This window comes from Myotis nattereri (genome assembly GCF_964212035.1).
Source record: "Myotis nattereri genome assembly, chromosome: 1".
Taxonomy (NCBI): domain Eukaryota; kingdom Metazoa; phylum Chordata; class Mammalia; order Chiroptera; family Vespertilionidae; genus Myotis; species Myotis nattereri.
Window position 1 is genome coordinate 134,567,840 of NC_138075.1, and position 27,897 is coordinate 134,595,736.

Sequence of the window (27,897 nt, forward strand, 5' to 3'; positions counted from 1 at the left end):
AAATTAGAAGTCTAAGCATCTTTTTGTTGTTGTTTGTAAGCTCATTCTACACCAGTCCTTCTCTTTTCTCTCATATTTACTACTCTTGTTCATTTTGTTTCTGTTTTCAGTTCAGCAAAGTATGTGATGAGAAGTATAAGGAGGTAAAATGATTCTCCCCTATTCAACACCAAGTTTTCTTAGAAAACAATGTCTTATTGCCTTGCAGAACTTTACTACTGTTGATACTGAAATTTACATTATCTTCCAATGTTGATGTAAACCTCTCTCTTTGGAGTATATATAGATTTAAAGACACCTGAAAGACCATATGATAATATAAATACTACCACACACTTATAAAGCACTTATTTTGTATCTAAAATTGTCTGAGATGTATTTACACATATTAACTAATTTATACTTAGGAAAAGTGAGGCCCAAGGAGAATGAAATTCACATCCCTTACAATGTTCACATATTTAGCTCAGGATGGAGGTGAGAGTGCAAAGTGAATCTCAGGGTTGATTTTAATTTTATCACTAAGTTTTCAGGGTGATTAAATTTATAAGATTCTAAAGTAATGCAGACCTCTTCACACTTATGGGCATTTATAAGAAAGGCTTTAAAAAATTAGTATTTAGTATCTGCTAGAAGTGTATAGTGTATGCAAAGATGTTTGGTATATTTGCCATGCTATGGAGTAGTTTACAATTTAGATGAGAAGATAGAAAATACATACAAATTATAACTAACAGAAAAAGCAAGTTTTGCTCCATTGGCAATAAGGAGGGTCTAAGATAGGCATGGATAGAAATCTGAGATAAGCATGGAAGGAGGCTTAATGACAAGTTTGGGAATAAAGATATTTCTTGACTTAAATTGGAAATTCCAGAAGGCCCTAGAAGCAGAATTTGAATTGCAGAACCAAATTGTTGATAAAAGTAAAAGTGAGGCAACTAGCTAGAATAGTTTTTACCTGGGGAGTTAATTATGTACCACTGGGGTAAAGGAGTGGGTATTTTCAGGGGGCACCTAGAGAGATAGAACAATAACCCTGTGGTTAGTTCATTCATTCAGTAAATATTTAAACAAGCACTATATTTGGCTCTATCGCTGTTACAGAAAGAACAAGACATCTATGGCTCCTGCCTTCATAAAGATCCCAATCTAGTGGGAAGAACTATAATACACTAATAAAAACATACTTGCAAGAGGTACATGGGAGTTACAGGATGGTATGTGATAGTTATAGATTCATCCTGTGATTGGCCCTAGTGTGGAGATATCAGGATTTCTTTTATTGTTGATAGTATTACAGGTGACCCTTTTGCCCCCCTTCCATCCAGCCCCTGTTCTATCCCAGTTAGTTTTTATTGTCCCATAGTTCTGCCTTTCCCAGAGTGTCATATAGTTGGAATAAGTATATAGCTTTTTCCAATTGTCTTCTTTTACTTCTTAGTATGAATTTATGGTTCTTAAATGTCTTTCCATGGCTTGATAGAGCATTTCTTTTTAGAGCTGAATAATATTCAGTATTTCATGTGAATAAAAGTTCTATAACAACCGTGTGCAGATTTTTGTGTTGACATAAGTTTTCAACTCTTTTGAATAAATAATAAGGAACACAGTTGCTATTTCATGTGGTAATAGCATGTTTAGTTTTGTGAGAAACTGCCAAACTGTCTCCCAGAATGTTGTACCATTTTGCATTTTCACCAGTGATGAATGAGAGTTCCTGTTGCTTCACATCCTCACCAACACTTGTTGTTGTCAGTATCCTGGATTTTGACCATTCTGATAGGGTGTAGTGGTATTTATTATTGTTTTAATTTTCATTTCTTTGATGATATATGGCATGGAGCATATTTTCATGTACTTATTTGCCTCTGTAGATTTTCTTTGGTGAGGTATCTGTTTAAATCTTTGAGCCATATTTTTAAAACTAAGTAGTTTGTTTTCTTATTGTTGCTTTTTCATTAATATATTTTGGATAAAATCCTGTATAAGATGTATTTTTGGTAAGCATTTTCTCCCAGCCTGGACTTGTCTTCTCATTCTCTTGAGATTGTCTTGTAGAACAGATTTTTTTTAATTTCAATAAAGTACAGCTTATCAATTATTTCTTTTATAGATGTCTTTGGTGTTGTATCTGAAAATCTGTTTATAGATGCCTTTGGTGTTGTATCTGAAAAGTCATCACCATACCTAAGGTCATCTAAGATTTATCCTGTTTGTAGGAGTTTTATAGTTTTGCATTTTACATTTAGGCCTGTGATTTATTTTTAGTTAATTTTAGTGATGGATATAAAGTCTGTGTCTAGATTATCTTTTTCATGTGATTGTCCAGTTGTTCCAACATTATTTGTTGAAGGTCTGTATTTTATTCATTGTGATGCTTTTGCTCCTTCGGCAGGATCAATTGACTATACTTATGTGGGTCACATTATTTTTTTTTTTAAGTGATAGAATGAATTTGAATTGCTTGGTCAAAGTAAATGGTGTGTTCCGAAAAGAAAAAAAAGAAAAAAAGGACTGTGGTAAGGTATTAAAATGGGTGAATGGCATTCTTGTTTTAATAAAGAAACTGAAATAATAAAGGTAGCTTGAGCATAAAGACAAGAGAGGCACAGAAATTTGGGGGATTAGTTTAACCACAATTTGGATTTGGACATTATTCTAAATAATAGGGAAGCTATTTAAGGATTTTTAAAAGCAATTGTGGGATCAAGTTTGAATTATTAAGTTCTTTAAATGTTTACACCCTGACTGCAGAGTGTAGAATGAATTGAAGGGGAGAATAAGGAAGTAATGATTTCAGACAGGAGAATTTTGGAGTAAAGTAGATGAGAGCTTATCATGGACTGAACTGGCATATAGAGATACTTTATAATAAAATTTTAAAAATAAATCTAAGTGTAAAGAAACACTTGATGTATTTTGGAAGGTAGGGAAAGAGATGTTTTAAGTAATGCTTCTGAGTTTTTATCTTGAGTTACAGGATATAGAGTGGGTGAGAAGAGGGGAGCAGTGTTGAGGAGGAGATCGTTATAGTCTATATTTTAGACAGTTGTGGCACTAACAAGAAAGCAGTGGGTTGGAGCAGTAATTATTGGATTCATTGACAGAAATAAAGTAATTGAAGCTTTAATATTGCTGGGGTTTACCAGGAAGAAATTGTAGAGTAAGAGGCATTTTTTAAAAATAAAACTCTGACATTAATGACACCACTTAAAGTTTTTCATTCCAGATGAAGTATGAATGCATAATTAACACTGCTTTGAGGTAATTAATATATAAATAAAGAATTATAAAGATCAAATATTGAACCCAAGGAAACACTCACAATTAGTAAACTGTCAAAAGTAAAACCTTTTAAAAATTAGGAGTTTATGAGCTGGTAAGTAAGATTATTGGGGTACCAACTCAGTAAATTCAACTCTGTAATAGAACCAAAAATTTGAGGAATAATGAAAATTTTATTTTGGAAAAAGAAAGGTCACAGATGCTTGCAACAGGTGTGTATTGAGTGTCTGCTATGTGGCAGGGATTTTCTAATATCTTACAACATGTAAAACAGACAGACATCCATATCTTCTTGGAGCTTGCTTCTAGTAGGGAAGTGACTGAAACTATAATAAATGAGTAAATGGCGTAATCTTTTAGAAGGGGCATATGGTATAGAAATAAGTAAAGCATGATAAAGGCAATGGGGGAAAATGGAGGGAATAACTTTGTAATTTAGGCTAGCAATAATACGTTACATTCTTATGTTTTCAGTCTTTCTGAGTTCTTCTGAATTTATTTGGAGAAAAATATTTTTTAAATATGTTTTTATTATTAATTTCAGAGAAAGGAAGGCAGAGGGAGAGAGATATAGAAACATCAATCATGAGAGAGAACCATTGATCAGCTGCCTCCTGCATGGCCCCTACTGGGAATCTAGCCCACAACCTGGGCATGTATCCTGACCAGGAATTGAACTGTGACCTCCTGGTTCATAGGTTGACACTGAACCACTGAGCCGCACTGGCCAGGTTAGAAAAACATTTTTTTCAAAAGGACTTACTTTTATTTAAATAAATCTTTATTGTTCAGATTATTACAGTTGTTCCCCTTCCCCCCCCCATAGCTCCCCTCCACCCAGTTCCCACCCCACCCTCTGCCCTTACCCCCCCCCCCCCACTGTCCTCATCCATAGGTGTACACTTTTTGTTGCTGGGTCATACACATGGAAAATGTAACTATTTCCATCAGTGACGTATCCCTGTGTTCAGCCACACAGGGACCGTCTCAGCCTCACAGGGGCCGTTGCAGCCTCACAGGAGCCCTCTCAGCCTCGCAGGGTCCGGCGCAGCCTCATAGGGGCCAGCGCAGCCTTGCAGGGGCCAGCACAGCCTCGCAGGGGCCAGCGCAGCCTCGCAGGGGCCGGCACAGCCTCGCATGGGGCGCCGCATCCCCCGTTGGGGGTGAAGGCGCGAGACAGAAGCTCCTCTCCCTGTCTCTCCTGCTGCTCCCTTGCATATCGCCGATGCTGTAAGTTTCTGAGGGCAGTCTGCAGGTGCTGAATATCATACTTTAACTGGTCAACACGAAGTTTGGAATTCTGTCTTTTGTTGGGCAACTCCTTGCTGGACAAAATCTCCAGGTGTTCTTGCTGGCTGAATATCTGGTATGCTTGCTTGGATTTCGTTTTCTACTAAGTGCACAGACTGCTTGTCTGCCGTCTCCTAGAGTCCCATGTGAGACTGGATCTGGTGGACCTGTTTGTGCGTTTGCTAGTACAGTGGTTCCATGTTGCCGGCCCAGCCAGGTCCGGCTTCCTCCGAACCTGATTCTGCAAAAGTGCAGGTGGTTCCTTTTGTGCCACTGGCACAGCTTGGGCTGTGATGTAAATTGAGTAGGGCAGGGTCTCAGGGAATCACCAGGGCAGAGCAAACAGCAATGGCATCTCCACAGCTCCTTGCCTCTCCGTGACTCTGCGTCTCCACATCCCTGAGTGTCCGCGACTCTGCGTCTCCACATCCCCGAGTGTCGGCGAGCAGCTACGCGAGAAAGCCGCCCTCGCTTTCTGACCTGCTGCAAGGCCATCCTGCCTCTCCCCGTAGGGGTCTAGAACCTCAGAATCCCGCCCCAAACAAGCTCAGTGGATTCGAGAGTTTGTAACCCCTTTCGATTGGAAAAAACCGCGCATCCAGTTGCAGCCCGCCTGGTGCACGACTCCATACCTCTGTTCTTGGCACCTCTGCATATCCTACTCAGTCTCAGTGCTCTTCTTTCTTTCCTTCCAGTTGTAGAACTTCCACTGGCCAGCTTTCCCATGGTTCTGAATGATAGCTGTTTTGTCTTTTAGTTGGTATTTTCAATGTTGTTGTGGGAGGCAGCACGCACAGGTCTGTACCTTACGCGCCATCTTGGTTCTCCAAAAGGACTTATTGATTAGGTTTGGCTTACCCAAATATCACCTTATCTTAAGGTCAACTGATTAGTAACCTTGGTTACAATTGCAAAATCTATTTGCCATGTAACATAACATAACGCAGTTGTAACAGCAAGGATGGTGATAATGAGGTCTATTTTACAATTCTGCCTACTACAGCTCAATCTCGGGTCCCCAAAATTTCTCTAATATGCAAAATGCATTCACCCTCTTCCAAGGTTTCCAAGGTTCTCATTCTGCTATAGCCATAATAAAAAGTTTAAATGCTCAACTAAATTTCATCAGTTCAGAAATATAGAATAATCACCCAAATTATCTAATTAGGTTTAGGTTAAGTATAACTCTGAGTATAATTCCTTCTAAAAGAAGGATTTATAAGAAAGAAATTATCGATAAGAAATAATTGATAAGAATTCAAAAGAAATAATTGGTAAGCTGTACTTTATTGAAATTAAAAAAATTCTGTTCCGCAAAAGACAGTCTCAAGAGAATGAGAAGACAGGCCCAGGCTGGGAGAAAATACTTACAAGAGATACATTTTATAAAGGACTAGAGGCCCAGTGCATGGATTCATGCATTGTTGGGGTCCCTCAGCCTGGCCTGTGCCTTCTCGTAATCCGGGACCCCTCGAGGGATGTTGGACTTCTGGTTTTGTCTTGATCTCTGCAGGCCAGGCTGAGGTACCCTACTGGTGCACGAATCTGTGCACCGGACCTCTAGTATGTATATAAGATCTTTGGTTAATCTCTTCCTGCCCTCCCCCCACTTCCCTTCTCTCTGAGATTCATCAATCTGTTTCATGTGCATTGAGCATCTGTCCCCTGGTGGTCAGTGTGCATCATGTCTACCGGTCGAACTGTCGAATGGTTAGTCACTTAGGCTTTTATACATATACTAGTGGCCCGGTGCACGAAATTCATGCACAGGGGAGGGTGTGTTCCTCAGCCTGGATTGTACCCTCTCCAATTTGTGACCCCTCGAAGGATGTCCTACTGCTAGTTTAAGGGATCAGGCCTAAACCAGCAGTCAGACATCCCCCTCGCAATCTGGGACTGCTGGCTCCTAACCACTCACCTGCCTGCCTGCCGGCCTGATTGCCTCTAACCACTCTGCCTGCCGGCCTGCTCGCCCCCAACTCCCCCCTCCCAAATACCGGCCTGCTTGCCCCCAAATGCCCCCCTGCCAGCCTGATCACCCCAAACTGCCCCCCCCCTGCTGGCCTGCTCGCCCCTACCTTCCCTCCCCACTGGCCTGCTCATCCCCAACTGTCCCCCTGCTGGCCTGCGCACTCCAAACTGTCCCCCTGCAATCCTGATCACCTCCAACTGACCCCCACTGATGGCCTGCTTGCCCCCAACTGGCCCCCCCCGCTGGTCTGCTTACCCCCAACGGCCCTGCCCCCTACCAGCCTGATCACCCACAACTGCCCTCCCCTCTTGGCCTCTAACCCCCTCTACCTCGACCCCGCCACCATGGCTTTGTCCAGAAGAACATTGGGAAGGTTTCCTGGAAGGTCTCCCAGTAAATTAGCATATTACTCTTTTATTAGTATAGATATATTTGTCTGTAAATATGGTTATGATTGCAGATATGACTAGGACCAGGTAAAATTTTATAGAATGGGCCTTTTATTACAGATGGTTTGCCATATATGCATTTTTTCTAAAGAAGTAAAAATTACTTTAAAAAATGTTTCAGGAAGACTTTGAGAAATTTACAATATCTGCTTTTCTTCCAAGAAAGTTGTCACTTTTATGCCAGAGTGAGAATTATTTGTATGCTTTATATGTCAGCATCATGCCACTGTGACTGGGGGGCACTTAGCTTGACTTGAGAGTAATTATTTTGCTCACTGGCTGGGAGGGAGGGTGTGTGGCAGAGGAGATAAATACTGGGTTCTGGATTATTCATAGATTGCTGACTTTCTGGATTGATTGTGCAAGCCCCTCCTTTTATTGATGTCCACCTTCTATTGACAGACATCTACCCTGGGAGAGAAATGAGATGAAACTCTCTTTCTTTTCATTGTAAAAAGCATTTGAATTCCTAAGGTGTGACAAGGCCACCCAGCCATCCACAGTCAAGGCACACATTTTCATGGAGGATGTTCCCACTCTTGAATAAATTAAAACAATTTTTTTCTTTTAATTTAAACTTTCTTCTATAACTGTTTTCTTGTTACTTAAAAGATAGTTTTTTTGAAACTGCTTCCAAAGCTTTTCAAGCTGTATATGTCCTTGGAATGAATTTATAAATAAGAATTAAGCCCAGCCAGTGTGACTCAGTGGTTTAGCATCGACCTATGAACCAGGAAGTCACAGTTTGATTCCAGGTCAGGCCACGTGCCCAGGTTGTGGGCTTGATCCCCAGTACAGGGCATGTAGGAGGCAGCCGATCAATGATTCTTTCTCATCATTGATGTTTCTATCTCTCTCCCTCTCCCTTTCTCTCTGAATCAGTAAGAATATATTTTGAGAGAGAGAGAGAGAGAAGAGTATATATGTTTGTAAATAAGAAAACATGTATTTGATGCTCTTAGAAAGTCTTATTTTCTTTCATTAAAACTTGTGCAGTATAGGGAACTCCATAGATTCTCTTAATTTGAAGGAAGTTAGAGGGAAAGGTACTAATTCAGAGTTTCTTGGGAAAACGTGTCACTTATATATATTTTTATGTTTATTTTTTTTTAATCAAAAACGGAAATATTTTTTATTCAGAAAATATATTTGGATCTAAATATCTTTTATAATTTTAACCCTAAAATATCAATTTAAATATTTTAAAAATGGTTGGGATGGTGTTTTTTTAAAAATAAGTTAGGTTACTGGAGTTCTACATGTTATTGGATCACCTGGGGTAATTTTCTGATTGGAAAATTAAGAATTATAGAGGGGAGGACCTGAGAATTTTGAAAGAACATATTCAATTTACTTTAGAAGCCAAACCTCTTTTATCAGGTGACTTGTTTTGTATGTTTGTTAAACTATATTATCACATAAGCATTGCTGCTATTGGGACAAACAGTGACAGTTGATTCGGGTCATTTGAATGTCCACTGTTTTAATTTGTGTGTTCGTTTTGACTCTGTCATATGCTCAAGCTTCAGTGGAAGTCATGAGAACCTATTATTTTTGCCTGCTCCCTCCTTTACGTTGGAAATATTCTTTTTTACTCAGAGGGATCTTAACTTTGATGTAAGGGATTGTTTCCGTTGCCAACTTTTTTCTTCCTTGCCAGGTAAGAGAGTTGTTGTGAACTCTTCATGATGCCTTCCCCAGGATTTTTGCAGATGTGGTTGGGAAAAGTCATTTCATCCCTGACCTTTGCATGTCAGGTGCTGGGGTGCCGGGGTGCTGCCTCGCCTTTGCCCCAGCTCTCTGATCCCGATGCGGCTCTCTCTCCTTCCGATCGCCATGGCGACCACCAGGCTGCAGGCCAAGCGGCACCCCCGGGCCCTCAGGGGTGCCACCTGGCCTGTGCCCTGGCTCTCTCTCCCTCCCATTTCCATGGTGACCACCAGGCCATAGGCCAGGTGGCACCCCCGGGCCCGTGGGTTCCACCTTGCCTGTAGCCCAGCTTTCTGATGGCGATCACCGGTCAGCGGGCAGGGCACCCAGCTCTTGCCTGCTGCCTGGGTTTCCAATCATTGTTCTTCCATTCTTCCCCTTTCACCTCCCATCATTGTGCCTACGTATGCAAATTAACTGCCATCTTTGTTGGCAGTTAATTTGCATATCGCCCTAATTAGCCAATGGGAAGCGTAGCGGAGGTATGGTTAATTACCCTTTTTGTCTTTTATTAGATAGGATAGATCTTTTAATTGCATGGACTTTCGTAAATACCCCCTTACTATTACATATTATGTTTTAAATAATTAATAAGTATTAACTATTAATGAAATCTATTGGCTAAATGTTAAGAGGCATCTTCCTGTATATTTTAAGTCTTTTTGCAAGGTCCAAATGATCAGATCAGACTTCCTCTTTGTTCAGTTTGTGTTTATTCCTTACAAATGAACCTCTGTAAGGATCATCTGAAACCATCAGAAAAGTTATAAGATAGTGAATATGAAATGAGATAAGGTCTGATTCTGGATTTTTATTTTTTTATTTTACCTCACACGATTCCTTGGCTCCTCCATACATTATTCTCCTTTGCCTGAGTGAAAAAACTCTAAAAATGACAGAGTTTAGGGTGATGGAACTATTTGTCATCCACCAAATATCCCTAACATCTTTTCCCCTGGGGTAGCTACTGAAATTATTTTTACATAACTAATTGAGGTCACAAGGGTAACTTTACATAAAATAATTGAAAGCTGCTGTAGAGCCACTTGCTTTTCTACTCATAGCTATAAAATAGTCATGTGTAATTTTTAGAAATTCTGTGTTGGCATCCTGTTATGAATGTAATAGCTTCTAGCCCAAAGCTTGGTACACAATAATCCCTGAATAAATGGTAATTGCAAATTGTTATTAGTAATTGTGGTAATTCTGATGGTGATGATAATTGAGATAGTCAATAGTGATGCTCCTGAAACAGTGAAAAATCTTCAAATCTCAATTATTAAAACACACCCAGGATATTGTATTTCTGTCAGAAAAAAGACATACATAATTTTCAAAAGCCATTCTAATTAAGTTTGTTTGATTAACGGCTAACCAGAGGTTAATTTTATCTGATTACTACATATATGATCACTTGAGGTGGATTTTTAAATGTGTATAGAAATCTAGATAGTAGGAACAAAATATACTACAACATATTTGAAATTTAACAGTATAATCATCTGCTGAAATTACTGTTTTTGAAGAGCTTTATGTAAGAGAACTATAAAATTGCTGCTATAGTTCCTAAATTTTACTACCATTTGAATATTCATTTATTTCCACAGCAATATCTCCCTGGATAGCAGATGATAAGGCCCCCTTTCCAAGTAGCTATGGGGATAGATATTATACAACTGCAATGCTTCGTTTTCTTTCTGTATTTGTATAACAAGAACTATTTTGAAGATTGTCTGAAATAGGAAACAAAAACATTTGCTTCCTCAGGGATTGAAATGGCATTCCATACTTTGAAACTCTGGAATTTGTGGGTTATTGGTATATTTTATATTCACAAATAGAGATGGCCTTTAAAAATGTGAACTTAAATATTCTTAGCACTTATTCTTGTTATAGTTATCATTTTTTTTTCACTCCAAGTGGCATTTAAATATGCTTCACCATAGATTTCTAAATTTTACTTGAGAAATTTGTATTGTAAATATAGCAGTACTTTCTTCATTTTGCTTATTTCTAAGTGTCTCTGTATGTATACTGGCATATCATCATCTCTTGCTTATTAAAGTTTAGGCAACATTAGTTACAGGTATACACTGTAGTAGTCAATCATATAATTTAAAAAGTGGTCCCCTCCCAATGACTTTTGATGAAATTTGAAAGTACTCTGCTGGACATATTTTCAGCTAGGAAACTTCATAGAAAACAAATATATTTTGGACATAAGGTATTATATAGAAACTATTAAAATTAGAAAGTATTTGTAATGTTACTATTCACCTCATATTCTTCCTTGAGTAGAATTAACATTTTCAAAATTTATAATTAGATTAAAAGTGGTTTATAATTAGGTTAAAATGCCTTTATTGTTTTAAATTTTATAATCTCATCAAGTGATTTAGTGTATACATTTAGCCCCTAAAACTTACTGGTTACTTACCAAGTTCTTTTACAGGGGAACATCTAGCTAGTATATCCTTGGATAAGAATAGCCAGTGAACAAGGATTTCAATGTAATAATCATCAGTGGGAGTGAGCCTCATTTTGCATTGGGATATATAATAACAGATGAACATCCACACTAAGCGAATTTAGATTATGCCATTTTGCTTTATCCTTTTTTCAATCTAGTGATATTTAACAGTTATTATCAACAGTTGCAGAAGGAATATTAGACTAGGAGTCAGAATATTTGTATTTCAATTCCTCTCTACGACTTCCTGATGACATGACTTTGGTTAAGTAAATAACTTCCCTAGACCTCCCTTTCTTCCTCTTAATAATAATAATCGTCGACATCATCATAGTAGTAATAGTAATGCCTCCCCCATATGGCTGATGTGAAAGTTAGATCTAGATAAAGCATTCCGTAGTTCAGGATCTCTTACATAGGGCATTCATTGAACATTAGCTATAACGCTGTATTGCTATTATTATAACTTCCCTTTCTTTCCTCTTCTTCCTCTTCTCTTCTTCCTGGAAGTTAACTGATTCTTCTGCACATTTACCTGAAAACTGTGTAAAATTATTTTGCCCTGCACAAATTAAGCAATGCATATAATGCTTTAGGAAATATTAAGTTCTATAAAATCCAGAGGTGAACATTAATTAAATGTAATGGAGCTACATTTTTCAGATACTAAGTATTTTTAGAAGTAGCTGCTCTCATGGTTTAGTGAAAATACTCTAGGAATAATTCAGCCTTCCAGATGATATAATAGCAGCAGATAAACTAGCATGAGTATCAGAATAAATTAGGCAGACTTTGCCACTTCTATAAATAATATGGCTGAATGATGCTGCTGCTTAGAATATTTGGGAAAAATTGAATTTTTAAAATTGGTAATTCTGCCTTATCAATTTCCAGTATGATAAGCACAACTCCAGGCTTTTTTCATGTCAAAAGAGATCCCTTTTCTCCTAAAGTATGTTCTTTGATGGACTTAGAGAAGTCTAACAAGGTGATTTCCATTGAACTCTACCCTTTGTAAAGTGTGCGAGCACTTCTGAGAGCCAACCTAAAAGCCACATTTTTGTTCTTCAGTTTCCAAATGTGACTTTGAAGCAAATAGCTGTGGGTGGTTTGAAGCAATTAGCGGTGACCATTTTGACTGGATATGGAGCTCCAGAAGTAACCTTTCTGCTGACTTTGAGCAACAGGCCCCTCCCTGTGATCATACTCACAATACTGCCCAAGGTAAGCAATAAGCAGGGACTCTTGGCAATGACCGCAGTTCCCCTTTGGTCAAGTCTGAGAAGAGAAAGAGAAGCAGATAACATTCTGTTACCATGACAAGTAGTAGGGCATTTGAGCATTATCAGTTACACTCATGTTGTCTGCATGGGATTATTCCTTTATGGATGGTGGGGGTAGAGCATAGATATATTTTTTGGCTGCGTTAATTTAAATTACCAATGTTTTTGGCATCATTTAGATATAGATCATAGTCTAACATTTATAAAAGCAAATTTGACTAACCATCACTTTCATTGATTTTTAATTGTTGTACGGTCTTAATTTTAGTCGGACATGGAACTTATTTAGTGTAGGGTTAAGAGACAGATGTCTCACTTTATAATCTAATAGGCTAACGTATGGCTTGTTTTTGTATACCAATAGGGCATTTTATGTTCATTCTGAAGAAAAGCAGCAGCTTGGCACAAGTTGCTAAACTCCAGAGTCCAACTATCAGCCAGACAGGAGCGGGATGCACACTTTCTTTCTGGTAAATATTATAAACAATGGTCAATTACCCTAGCAGGGCCGTGCTTGCAGGCACACTCCTGCATTTAGTAGACATTAGGATTTGCCCTTGGTTTTGCTTTAAAAATCGCTATTGCATTAGCTCCACACAATTAGCAGTTTACTTAAGAGCTCATTATCAGTGTTTGTTGTGTTCTTTCTTAAGATGAAAGGGCCTTTTCCCCTTCAGCAATATATTATAACTTAATTAACACTGCTTCTCTCTTCTGTTCTGGACTGAACTCCTTGAGAAATGCTCCTTGGGTCCTGAGAGTCAGAGTATGCACCTCAGCAGATAAGTTTTGCAAAGGTGCAGCCACAAGTGCTGCAAGAAATAAAGGCTTCCATTAAGATGACTAATTATTTATTGTTGACTAAGTGAAAGAGTGTGAAAGTTAAATATGTAGCCTATCCCTATAAGTCATATCCATTTCTTTTGTTTACTCTTTTCCAGGTTTTATAACTATGGCCTTTCAGTGGGAGCAGCTGTGCTCCAGCTACATATGGAAAATTCCAATGACTCCACAGTGCTCTGGAGAGTCTTATATAACCAGGGCAACCAGTGGTCACAGGCAACTATTCAGCTTGGGCGCCTTACTCACCCCTTCCATTTGACCCTAGAAAAAGTCAGCCTTGGCATTTATGATGGGGTCTCAGCTATTGATGACATCAGTTTTGAAAACTGTACCCTTCCCCTCCCTGCAGAGAACTGTGAAGGGCCAGATCATTTCTGGTGTGGACACACCAAGGCTTGCATTCACAAGCTTCAGTTATGTGATCTGGTGGATGATTGTGGTGATCATACTGATGAGGCTGACTGTGGTAGGTATATTTTTGTCCCTCTTCCACATTTGATAGTGGTGATCTTACTTAAATTTACTGTTCTTTAGTCAATCAAGCCAAAGACACTAAACATTATTCGGGGTTGATGAATTTTTTGTGCGATTTAATTAATCAATTAGCCAAAGCCATCTGTATTTATTATGTAGATTTAGAAACTAAATACTAGTGATACAATGTTAAATACAACTATACAGCATCCTTGCCCTCATGGAGCTTAAAGCCTAGGTGAGGAGAGATATTATTCAAATATTTAATAAATAAATATAAAATGGAAGTTTTGACAAGATTTACAAATAGAGGTGATGTGACTTGATGTAATAGCGGCATTGGACTTCCTAGAGTGATGACTTAGCTGAGATCTGAAAAATAGTAAGTCAAAGCATGAAAAAGTCCCCGTATGTCACTGCATGGCAGAGGAAGATAGCTAATGCGTGGCTGGGGCAAGGAGAAAGAAGGAATAGGGTGAAGGACAAGGAGAGAGGTGTAAAGGGCAGCCAGATTTGCAGGTCTTTTTAGTCCATATTAAGGAGGTTCTTCCTTATTTGAAGGTTTTTAAGAAGAAAGCTAATATAATAAAATTGGCATATTTGAAAATGTCACTGTGGATATGGTGCGTTATGAATGGATTAGAGAAGACTGTATTTAGGTGATCCATTAGGAAGCCATTGCGGTAGTCAGCAGGAGAGGAGTTGGCAGCTTGTCACAGTGATAAGGATGGAGATGGAGGGACTAAAGTTTTGGGAAATATTTAGGAGGGACAATCGATGAGGTTTTGGCTATAGGGAGCACAGAGTAAGGTGTCAAAGATAAGTCTGAGTTTATGGTTTAAATTATCAAAAAATCTGTGTGTCTGATGATTGTGTAGCTCTTGAAACTTCATAAGCTTAGCTCCAGAGAGTACCTAATGCACTTGGTCCTGAATATGAATCAGAAGCTAATAGTTGTGATTTTATCTTTTAATTACAAAAGTCTACCAGGAAAAAAATTGTATCTTTCATTTTGCAGAAATAGCAACAATACATATTTCAACTATGTGTCTATTAAGTTGGGAGGCCAATTATAAACCACAGAAAAGCTGTAAAATGCTGGGCACATCATAATAACCATTACATTAGGAAATTTGTATATAAATCATAGTAGAGAGTTTTGGGTATATTTGATCTTTGACATTGTCAGAAATTTCAGTGCACAACTAATGTTTGAGTGGATGTAAACAGAATCAATGATTTTAACAATGGCTATTATAAGAAGTGTTGCTTGTCCTACATCTAATTTATATTTTTCAAATTCAGAAAGCCTTTTTATCTTTTTCAAGCTTTCCAAATTCCACTCTTTAAAAATTTTTGCCCTGTCCAGGTGGCTCAGGTTAGACTAGAGCATCATCCTGTATGGTTCACCAAAATGTTGTGGGTTCAATTTACAGTCAGGGCATATACCTAGGTTGCGGGTTTGAGTACCAGTCTGGATGCATATGAAAGGCTACCAATCAATTGTTTTTTCTCTCTCTCTCTCTCTCTCTCTCTCTCTCTCTCTCTCTCTCTCTCTCTCTCAAAAATCAACAAGGACATACTTTTGGGTGAAGATTTAAAAACAATGTGTTTCCTATCTAAAAGTAAGCAAATTATCCTCAAACTTGTCAGTATTAACTTTTATAAAATATCAGTATACTTCTTGTGACTAAATGTTAATGACAGAAAATAGCAGTGTCATTAGACTGTCAGTTGCTCTCTCAGCAGTCCATCTAGACATATTACTATACTACAGTAATACATTAGCCTTCTAAATCTCTGTATTTCCTGAAGTATGTTTAGGGTCCTGGTCTTTTTTAAGGGCCGAGCTACACATATTCCCTTTTGAAATGAAGACTGAGCATGTAGTCAGTATGAAGACAGGCAACATACAAATCTGTTGGCTTTCTGTCAAAAAACTCAGCAGCTTGACATTCTCCTTCTGCTCTTCAGCCGAAGACTGACACCTGGAAAGTACACCATGGGTCCCCAGTTCACGCCACAGCTGGGCCTGATTAGTCACAAGTGAGGGAATAGCAAATGAAAACTCTTCTTCCACTTGATATGTATTCACTTGGCTCCCTTCATTAGGCCTAAGCCCTGTTCTCTAGTTTTCAGATACAGATGATTTGTTCTTGCCTGGCTGCATTTATTCACATATGCTTTCTTTTATTGTTTGAGTATTTGTTCACCTTTGATGCCAAGTACAGCTGAATAAAGGACAGCTGACATTTATTTAAAAAAATATTAGATTATGTAAATGAAGCTAAAATGAAGTCATTAGTTCTAATTCCAAATAATGTCAAGTGTACATTCTGTCCCATTTATTCTAAAGAAATACTTGGTGTTGACGCAATTTTCACATCTTGAAAAATGAATGTGTCCCGATGTTATCCTAGAAATGTAGGTATTTATTTGATAAGGGGCTAGTGCTTCATAAGTGCTTTGAATTCTTCTAGTGACTGAGGGCATTAGAAGTTTCAAAGCTCTAATTTAATGGAGCTACATTCCAATGAGTAGAAAAGATGACCACTGAGGAGACATAGCTAAGAATTAGTAAGACACGGGACATAACACTTGGCATAAACAGAGATGGGGAAAGGGGTGGAATGCTTAAGGCACATTGGGAAGGACAAACAGGAAGTTCATTTAATTTGGGAAATGTGAAGCTTGAAAGATAAGAGGAGTGTAGATCTAAGTTTAGGTTAAATGAGTATATATTCAAGGATTTTGATTAGAGCAGGAAAATGATAATTTGTCATTAAAGAATGGTCATTCTGGCACAGGTATGGAAGGGACACTTGGAACTGGGGCAGGATGAAGCCCTAGAGAAGTTTCTCAGAGTGAGGTCTGGAAAATACCTGCTTCATAGCCTCTTGGGCACTTTTTAAAAACATGGATTCCTGGGCTTCACTCCGTGTCTAACAAACTAGCACTTGAATAGGCTTTACTATGTAAGCAGTTTTACCATATACCCCAGAGGACTCCAAAAGACTGACATCAATTAAAATATGACTCTTTTCAGCTCTGCATGTTAGAATCATCAAGGGAGCTGATGAGGTATCCTGATGATTGGCTATATCGTTTAGACCAAATATATCAACATTTTTGGAGATGAATTCTGGGTATTGTGTCTTCTGTTTTGTATTTTTAATACTCACTGGATTGGAACATTCAGCTAAAATTGAAATCCACTGAGCCAGAAGTTTGTTGCAGTGAGCCAGCTGTTGAGTTGTGATCATTTGCCTAGAATTATAGTAATAGAAATGGGGAAAGGATGGGCATAAATGGCATATGGAAAATAATGGCCAAAATAATTTCACTTTTAGCCCATAAAATATTCTTCCTTAATGTATTATCTAGAATTTTTCACTCTTTTTAAAACTTTACTCTTGCAAATTTTTTAGATTAAAATTGCTTACTTTGGCAGGAGTAAAATATCAACTAGTATTATTAAGCAGAGTTACTTTTGTCTTTAATTATCTTTTGCTATTATTTACTGCCAATTTCAGCACCTGAACTACAATGTAACTTTGAAAATGGAATTTGTAATTGGGAACAAGATACAGAAGATGATTTTGATTGGACCAGGAACCAGGGTCCAACATCAACACTTAATACAGGGCCAATGAAGGATAACACTTTGGGCACAGCTAAAGGACACTATCTCTACATAGAATCTTCAGAGCCACAGGTTTTCCAAAACACAGCTGCTTTACTCAGCCCGATCCTCAATGCCACCGGCACAGAAAGCTGCACCTTCCGCTTCTATTACCACATGTTCGGAAAGCACATTTATAGACTGGCCATCTACCAGCGAATCTGGAGTAACACAAGGGGGATGCTGCTGTGGCAGATATTTGGGAATCAAGGCAACAGGTGGATAAGGAAACACCTCGACGTTCGCAGCAGGCAGCCTTTTCAGGTATGGATGATGGCTTTCATAATGCGTATTGGAAATGCGTCATAATGTCTAAGGAATATGAAGGGTTGCTAAATTTTTTAATTTAAAGAGAGTGTAATTTGATCAGAGTTACTTTGATACACATTTATCATGTAATTAAGGCTGTACCAAAGCTTGTTAAGTTGTGTTTCTCCTTGACTACCCCCAATAATGTTTGATTAAAATCTGTAAAGATGGTCATATGGCATTGGAAACAGCTGCAGGAACCTTCGATTTTAAGTAATTGTTGTACTGAAAGAATCTGGAAGGGAAAAAAAGAGTTTGGCACCACCTCTGATATTCTTTAAAAAGCTCAGACTCTTATTTATGATATGTTGAATAGTTCATCTAAATATGTCACATTGTATAGATAGGCATTGGAAATCCAAGAAGAGTGCATGCTTTGTTGGAAAATCACACAGCTACTCTGCGGCAGAGCTAGAGTTTGAGTCTAGGTCTCCTTACTCCTGGTGGAATATTCTTTACTCTAATTCTCACTTGCCTTCTCCTAAAAGTCAAATTTTCAACATCAAGTTCAAATACATGCGTAACTTTTACATATACTATTTGATCTCTCAGCAATTCCCTAAAATGGGTAAGTTAGAGATCTCTTTTGTCAATTTTATAGCTGTGAAGAAATAACTTAGGAAAAATGTGACTAATTTTCAAAATATATGTGTGCCGCGCTCAGCATGGCCAGGTTCGGTGAGCCTGAGGAGGGGCGGTGAAGGATTAAAGAAGACAGACAAGAGAATTCAGCTGGGGCTAAGGGGTGGGCAAACTTTTTGACTCGAGAGCCACAATGTGTTCTTAAACTGGACTGGAGGGCCGGAAAAAAAAAAGCATGGATGGAGTGTTTGTGTGAACTAATATAAATTCAAAGTAAACATCATTACATAAAAGGGTACGGTCTTTTTTTTCAATAGTTTTATTCATTTCAAATGGGCCGGAGCCGGCCCACTGGCCGTAGTTTGCCCACAGCTGGGCTAAGTGGATCTCTGACACAGAGAGACCCAGCCTGCAAGCCGAAGCTTTATTTTATAGTCAGAGTACACAAAGCAAAACAAGGGAAGTGGTCAACATGTTTACAATGTTCTTGTGAGTTTCACCTTGTTTGGCAGCACTTGCTGCACCTCGCATAGCCCATTAGCTACCTAGGAAGGAAGTAGGGAGGGCTATAAGGTTAAGCTTAATTATGTTAGGAGGTCTCTGCCCTCCAAGCTGGGACTTGTTTGTGGCCCTGCCACAGGTCAGTCTGAGGCTTGACCCTATAGCTGCTCCCTACATATATGAATTTTGTAAAACTGTACCTGTTTTTTCCACACAGAGGGCATTTCCTGATTTTCATGTGCAGAAAAGACTATAACATAACAGCATTATGAAGGAGAACAATGGCATTTAGATACTTTATTTTATGGAGCTCTCAATACTTCTTGGAATGTGTTTGGTAGTTGCAGTGCTGGTCATTGATACTAATTATAAAATTATTTACTATTCTATTACCAATAATATTCTATACCAATTACTAAATGGTACATTGGTCTTAATGAAATCACATATATACTGCAGAAAAACCATAGACAATTGGTTTGTATATGGACATGATATAGTATGTCAATTTAACATTTCCTTTTCCAAAATATATTTTCTTGGCTATTCACCTTTTAACTGGTATATTATTGCAAGTGAGATAGTGTCTGTAAATCTGTGATCTAGGTACTAATATTGTGGGATACATTCATATATGCCAAGCAGTGTTACATTTATTCCAATACTCTGCCAGCAATATAGTGTTCTAACTCCATCCTTAAAATTTCTGTCTAATACAGATTACTATGCTTGCTATCATAGATTGCTCTTGGATTAGCATGCTTAAAATTTTACATCCTAGACAGTTTATTTATCTTTTCCTTTTGAAGAATTCCTTTTTTAAAAAATTTTAAAATGGTTTTTAATTTTTAAAAATTAAAAATGGTTTTGAAAAATTAATTTCAGAGAGAAGGGAGAGGGAGAAAGAGATAGAAACATCAATCATGAGAATCATTGATTGGCTGTCTTCTGCATGTCCCCTAATGGGGCTCAGTCCTGAACCCCGGGCATGTGCTCTGACTGGGAATCAAACCTGACCTCCTGGTTCATCGGTTGATGCTCAACCACTGAGCCACACTGGCCAGGTTGAAGAATTTTTATTGCTTTATCTAAGCTAGTTTATCTAATGTGTTTAATAAGACTTGCTTCATTTTTTAAAAAGTTATATAGAATTTCTCAGAACTCACTGCTAATCCCTTTTCCAGTATGCTTTTTGGAAAGGAGACACCTTTCTTTCTCCTAAGTTATACTGCCAGCACACAATTTCCATGAAAAATCAATACAGCAAAACAATTTTTTATGGAACACTGTATATGGAGGGTCACATTGACATTTCAATAAGAGAAAGTATTTGAGCCATCTTCAACTGTAGAGGCTATTGAATGAAAATAAGAGTTATTATATCTATTTTGAAGAAAATTTAAAACAATAGTTTCCAAAGAGGCTTCAACTCATAATACTCAGCATACTACTGACCTTCTGAAAGGACAAGTTCTAACAAAGGAAACACAAATGAGATTCTTCGTTGTATCTAATCTTACCTACATGTTATATTTTTCCTTATAGTTAAATGAGGTTGTAGCTACATAATGAACAATAATATTTCACACAAGTACTTATTACCTGATGTTGTTGGCTGACTGTTCTATTAATGATGCACCATAAATATTATATCAGAATTATAACATTTGAAATCAATTTGAATTACTTAACAGTAAAATTCGTTCAAGCACTTTCTCACCAAGTATTTGAAGCCAGATGTACTCTCAAACCTCCAATGTGAAGAATTTATTACTTCATTGGGTTTTCTACCCTACCTGTGGACATACTGACAGAAAATGTTTTCTTATACAGAATTGATGAAGAGAGAGAGAGAAAGATATAGAAACATCAATGGTGAGAATCCTCCTTTTGCTTTTCCCTTTGAAGAGCGAGTTTCTTGGCATGGAGTCATATGGACAGTAGTCACAGAAACCTAGTTTAATGCAAGTTATTGATTATTGGGCACCACAGGAACTAGGACTGACAGTCTTCAGCTCACTTTTTTCTAACATGAGTGCTTTTTCTAAAACGTGATTTTAAGTATGAGGAAGGCATAGGGAGGGAACATAGGCTTTCAAAGAGAAGATTGCTTAGCTAGACCTCTTAATGCCACAGAGCTTTATGACTCACTCCGAAAGAATTCTGTTATGTTAAGCTAACATCTTTAGGTATAAAGTAAAATAGGTTTTTCCCAAGTGGGTTTGTGATGAAATATTTTTAACAATCTTATTCATAATCATAATTTATGTTTTCATTTGTGGAATATAGTTTTACATTCTAAATGGTGCATAATATTTCAGTTCTAGGGAAAAGTGTGTCTGAAGTTATGTCGTATATTAAACAGAACCATATTTAGTAATGTTAAGTTGACCCCATTTTTCATGAAATTATATACAGAAATGCTAAAAGTTTAATTACATGTGTAACCTCATATAACATTTTCCTTTAGGGTGTGTATAGTTTCAAGAATTTGCATTGACAAAATTTGGATGACTAGCTTTCAGTCTGTGTAGTGACACTCCTAGATTTGTTGCTTACTGAACAGCATAATAAATCTCCTTTTACAATCTTAACTTTCTCATATACTATTTCAGCTGAATTCAGATATAATCACAGCTTATTATGTCAACACTTCATCCTGTCCTGATATAAAGTGATGAACTTGGTTTCCAGGCTGAAGAATAAGTGACTAGAGACGGGAGAAGAACAGGTTAGATGGAGGTTATTACAAGAGTATATATAGCCCTAACCGGTTTGGCTCAGTGGATAGAGCATCAGCCTGCGGACTCAAGGGTCCCAGGTTCGATTTCAGCCAAGGGCATGTATCTTGGTTGCGGGCACATCCCCAGTGGGGAGTGTGCAGGAAGCAGTTGATCAATATTTCTCTCTCATCGATGTTTCCAACTCTCTATCCCTCTCCCTTCCTCTCTGTAAAAAAAAAAAAAAAAAATCAATAAAATATATTTAAAAACAACAAAAAAAAAAACAACAACAAGAGTATATATAACAGAAAACAAGTTTAATTTCATAAATAAATTCATTTTATATCCTTCTCTATTTGTTACAGCTTCTATAATACTAAATTTTATCTAATATTTTGACCCTCCAAAATTATAGTAAAATATAATTGTGGACCATTAAGCATTAGAAATATACTTTATATACAGAGGTGGCAAAAGTAGGTTGACAGTTGTATGTGAAACAGAGTTTATTCTTGTACTAGAGGCCCGGTGCATGAAATTCGTGTATGCAGGGTGTGTGCGTCCCTCAGCCCAGCCGGAACCCTCTCCAATCTGGGACCCCTTGAGGGATGTCCGACTACCCAGTGGGATCGGGCCTTATCGTCCACAACTGCCCTCCTCTGCCAGCCATCTGTGTCCACGTGGGGGCAGCCATCTTGTGTGTTGGAGTGATGGTCAATTTGCATATTGCTCTTTTATTAGATAGGATTATTATTTATTAATTGTTTCATTATTTATTTGTATTATAATATTTGCGCACCCCTGTATTATTAATATTTGTGAAATATATATTATTATTATGGATCATTGAGCATGGCAGAATCATAAAAAATAATACATGCTATGGTAATATTCAAATCCTATATAATAAAGAGCTAATATGCTAATTAGACCATACAGCAGAACGACTGTCTGGATGACCTTCCAGAAGAAGCTAGGGCTGCGAGGGCCGAGCCCCTTGCTGAATTTTGTGCATTGGGCCTCTAGTATTTCTATAATCCATGTTGGAAAAAACAAAAGAAAGATAAAGGAAGAAAGATTTGGGTTGTGAGCTTGAACTTAAAATTGCCAACTAGTTGGTAAAAAGGAATAGAAAATTATTAAGCATGAATGAATGCTTTAATTCCAGTATGTCCCTTATCCCTTCACAGTCTATGCCTGTTTTGAAACTTCTTGTAACTATGTTTTTGCTTCTTTCTTTTTCTCCCTGGTGCTGCATATATAAGCCATTTGCACTCTTTCTTCTCATAGATACTTCCAAATCACTTTACCCTGCCTTCTGGTGTGGCAGAATGGAGTAAGAAAACGTAGACTCATGTGGGGGTTGCCATGTCTTATTGCACAAATTTGCCACCGTGAGACTGTCAGCTGAGGGGCTCTGAAAGGGGAGGAAATCTCAGTTGTAGAATTTATTTGCCATTTTGGAATTTGCACGAAAATTCTGGATATGCTAACAGTTGCCTTGCTAGCCTCTTCTTTATAAGAAAGTATTTAACTATACTTGTGTGAAGCTTCCATTTGAAGAAATATATTAGATTACCAATGCGAGGCTATTTTGCTAAAAACTATACTTTTAAGTATCACACCAGATAAGAATCTTCTTATTCAGACAGTAGCTGTGTATCTGGCTGGACAAACAAAAGTAACAGTTTATTCCCTTCTGATGTATTGTTTATTCTCTACAAATAGATGTCTATGAAATGTCTTTCAAATGTGTTTTTCTCTGCTGTTCCAAACTTGTTTTGATCATGTGAAATATTTCAGATTTGCTTTTTCTCCATAAGTTTTTTTTTAACAGTATAAAATATTGAACCAAATAGTTTTGCTAGCTGATATTGATGACACATGATTTCAGCTTTTATCTTCAGTAGAAAATCAATGCGTCACAGCATTCACTAAGAAAAAGGTTTGGGACTCTTTGTAATCCTTTGTCAGGTGATTGCTTTATCTTGATTTATGCCTTTAAACTTTTTCTCATTCAGCAGAAAATATTGTATCGCTATCTGTGAGAGCAAAGCGATCTATACCAATTTATGCTCAGAGTGCAGCTTCCTTCCAGGATTGTTTATGGAACATATTAACTCACAATAGATTAGAATTAGAGACATAATATCTTTTTCCCCCTTAAATATGTCATATTGATGATTTTGGTTCACAACCAAATTTTTATATTAAGATTTTTAGTAAAAAATATTTCTTCATAAGATAAAAGGGGATTATAGGTAATTTTTATTCTAATGCTTCCCAGAATTTCAGAGTCTAAAAAGAAATTCAATGTTCTTGGTCTTAATAGAATTGTCCTTATGGCAGGATTGCCAGTTGGACCTGCTTTAAGGAGCTATTCTGAAATTGTTTTCAAAACAGCAAACAGCATCGTCAACTATTGCCAAAGTATTATTTGATTATACGCTCAAAAAAAATCTTCACCAGAGGATATTTTTTCCATTGCTTTTCAGAGAGAGTGCAAGGGAGGGAGGATGGGAGGAGAGAGAGAGAGAGAGAGAGAGAGAGAGAGAGAGAGAGAGAGCAACTGGGGAGCAAATCCACAACCCAGGTACATGCCCTAGACTAGGAATGGAACCCAAGACCCTGTGTGTGGGGGGTGCATGCTCTAACCACAGAGAACACCTGCCAGAGCTGATTATAAACTTTATTTAAAAACTAATTTCTGGAGAACCAAGATGGCGGCATAGGTTAACGCCGGAGTTTGCTGCTTTGAACAACTACTTCAAAAGTGAAACTAAAAGACGGAACGGACATCACCCAAAACCACTGGAACGCTGGCTGAGTGGAAGTCCTACAACTAGGAGGAAAGAGAAACGCATACGGACACTCAGATGAGGCGCAGTGCTGAAGTCAAATTCTGAGGTGCGGAGTGCGCAGAGCGGGCTGGCGGCGGAGGGCGCAGTTGGCGTTTTCAATCGGGAGGGAGTCGCAGACTCTGAGCTCCAGATCCGGGCGAGTCTTTAGGGACCCAGACTCAAACGGGAGAAGCGCGACTGTCTGGTTTCGGTCAGAGCGAGTGCAGCTTTCTCTCCGAGCTTTGCAGCGGGTGCTGGGACTCAGAGAGGCAGAGCCCCTGGGGACAGGACTGAGAGCCGCCATAACTGCTCTCTCCGGCCCACCCTGTTGATCCTGTGCGACCCGCCCCGCCCAAGCCCTGCACACAGGCATTTGCCGGATAGCCTCAGGCAAACGCCAGATTAGCACCTCCCTAGAGGACAGAAGTTCTCTCACTGCTGACACAGCTGATTCTCATAGCCACTTGGCCTGGAGGTCAAACCCTCCCTGGAATTAGCTACAACAATCAAGATTTAACTATAAGACCACGAACAAAGACCACTAGGGGGTGCACCAAGGAAGCATAACAAAATGCGGAGACAAAGAAACAGGACAAAATTGTCAATGGAAGATCTAGAGTTCAGAACCACACTTTTAAGGTCTCTCAAGAACTGTTTAGAAGCCGCCGATAAACTTAATGAGATCTACAAGAAAACTAATGAGACCCTCGATGTTATATTGGGGAACCAACTAGAAATTAAGCATACACTGACTGAAATAAAGAATATTATACAGACTCCCGACAGCAGAACAGAGGAGCGCAAGAATCAAGTCAATGATTTGAAATGCGAGGAAGCAAAAAACACCCAACCGGAAAAGCAAAATGAAAAAAGAATCCAAAAATGCGAGGATAGTGTAAGGAACCTCTGGGACAGCTTCAGGCGTACCAACATCAGAATTATAGGGGTGCCAGAAGATGAGAGAGAGCAAGATATTGAAAACCTATTTGAAGAAATAATGACAGAAAACTTCCCTCACCTGGTGAAAGAAATGGACTTACAGGTCCAAGAAGCGCGGAGAACCCCAAACAAAAGGAATCCAAAGAGGACCACACCAAGACACATCATAATTAAAATGCCAAGAGCAAAAGATAAAGAGAGAATCTTAAAAACAGCAAGAGAAAGAAACTCAGTTACCTACAAGGGAATACCCATACGACTGTCAGCTGATTTCTCAACAGAAACTTTGCAGGCCAGAAGGGAGTGGCAAGAAATATTCAAAGTGATGAATACCAAGAACCTACAACCAAGATTACTTTATCCAGCAAAGCTATCATTCAGAATTGAAGGTCAGATAAAGAGCTTCACAGATAAGGAAAAGCTAAAGGAGTTCATCACCACCAAACCAGGATTATATGAAATGCTGAAAGGTATCCTTTAAGAAGAGGAAGAGGAAGAAAAAGGTAAAGATACAAATTATGAACAACAAATATGCATCTATCAACAAGTAAATCTAAGAATCAAGTGAATAAATAATCCGATGAACAGAATGAACTGGTGATTATAATAGAATCAGGGACATAGAAAGGGAATGGACTGACTATTCTTGGGAGGGAAAGGGGTGTGGGAGATGCGGGAAGAGACTGGACAAAAATCGTGCACCTATGGATGAGGACAGTGGGTGGGGAGTGAGGGCGGATGGTGGGGCGGGAACTGGGAGGAGGGGAGTTATGGGGTGAAAAAAGAGGAACAAATGTAATAATCTGAATAATAAAGATTTAATTAAAAAAAAAACAAAAAAAAAAAAACTAATTTCTTAAAATGAAATTCAACATATTATCTTCCAAGTATTTTTACCCAAATATACATTCTTATTTGCTTTATTATATCATTATTTATGTAGGAAACAATATTTTATTGTTACCATTTTGAACCTTTTTAGGTTTACTTTCTCATATAGAAAATGTTCTTTTCATTTCATGATATAAAGCTAAGGGGAAAAACTAAAAATATGAATGGATGCAATTCTGAAATGTTTAAGGTTTAAGATATTTTTTATACCTGAGCCAGTCTTCAGGAGGGTTAAGTGTAGAGGATGAAGATGAATAAAAGTCCTAAAAAATGATAAAAATAGAAGTCAGTCCACATAGCCCCAAACTTATAATTTATTGGGGAATTCCATGATGTACCTAAAGCCTCTATTTATACTGAATATCTGACAAAAACTTTTCCTCCCAATTTCTATGAGAGTTGCTGCCAATGGAAATTTTATTTGCATTTGGAATAACTGAAATTTTCAGGAAATGTGGAAGGTTTATAAAACCTTCACTTTGTAGGAAGTTTGGAATAGGTATCCTTGTGTATAAGCATGTCTTTGTCAGGTTTAGGCTGTTTCTACACTTCTGTGTCTCTAAATTCATAATTTTATTCACATGTATATGTGCAAATACATTACTATCATTTTTCTTTGTGTCATTAGTATGATTATTCTTTTAACTGCAGTGTTCTTATTTCTTCAATCACTACAGAGCAGACCTTAGCCCACAGTGTCCTTGTAATTCCATATAAATTAAAACACAGTCAAAAGCAATCAAAATCTACTGCAGAGCACCCAGGCTCTCTCTTAGGATAAGATTATTTGTCTTTATCCAATGCATTGTGTAACTACTTGTTTTGACCTCCAAGACTCTATTGCTCTTCCATTGTTGTTGTTGTCCCTGGCTTTCTGATCTTTGATTTGTTTACATTTTAAGATTTTCTTCTTGCTTCTTTCTCAGTTTCTCTGGTATCTCTGCTCTCATAGGTAATGGCAGCTTGCTCTATAATTCTTGGCATTGTTCCTGTTCAGATAACTGCTAATGACAGCGGTAGGTGTTTCATGTGTCATTCTATCCAAGTAAACTCTGTATATCCTGGGACTGCAATTTGTACTGACATTACACTAATATTAAAAATTATAATGTTATACTACTACTATAATCTATGCAATGTTATAGCTTTACATCAACCCAGAACTACTATTTAGTGTAAAATGTGAGCTCACTTTATTTTACATTTACATTTTATAAAAGAAATTTAAATACTTTTTCATTGTTTCCTGAGAGGAAGGGAAAGGGAGAGAGAGATAGACACATTAATGATGAGAATCATTGATTGGCTGCCTCCTGCACGCCCCCTCTTGAGGATCGTGCCTGCAACCCTAGGCATGTGCCCTGTTCCAGAATCGAACCCTGACCTCCTGGTTCATGGGTCGATGCTCAACCACAAAACTACACCAGCTGGTCTATTTTACATTTAAGTAGCTCAAATTAAAGTTGGATTTTTAGTATAATACATTTAACTTTTCATTGCATTATAGAGTATATTCAAGCTATCGAACAAAATACAATATAGACTTCAGAGTAAAACTGCTTAAGTTCAAATTCTAGCTCTGTCATTTATTAGCTGTGTAGCCTTAGAAAAATTATGTAACTTCTATATGCCACCATTTCTTTACCTATAATTG

General features: G+C 37.9%; 1 protein-coding gene across 1 annotated transcript in view; it reads left to right on the plus strand.

Annotated features, from left to right (window-relative positions):
- The window catches only part of MALRD1 (MAM and LDL receptor class A domain containing 1), a gene marked incomplete at both ends in the record, with an annotated part of 616,248 nt that overhangs the window by 122,644 nt on the left and 465,707 nt on the right, over positions 1–27,897 (plus strand). Inside the window, 4 exons of the mRNA XM_081103892.1 lie at positions 12,248–12,400; positions 12,824–12,929; positions 13,401–13,768; positions 17,310–17,722. Of these exons, the coding sequence (XP_080960018.1) occupies positions 12,248–12,400; positions 12,824–12,929; positions 13,401–13,768; positions 17,310–17,722 (1,040 nt within the window). The remainder of the gene's footprint in view (positions 1–12,247; positions 12,401–12,823; positions 12,930–13,400; positions 13,769–17,309; positions 17,723–27,897) is intronic.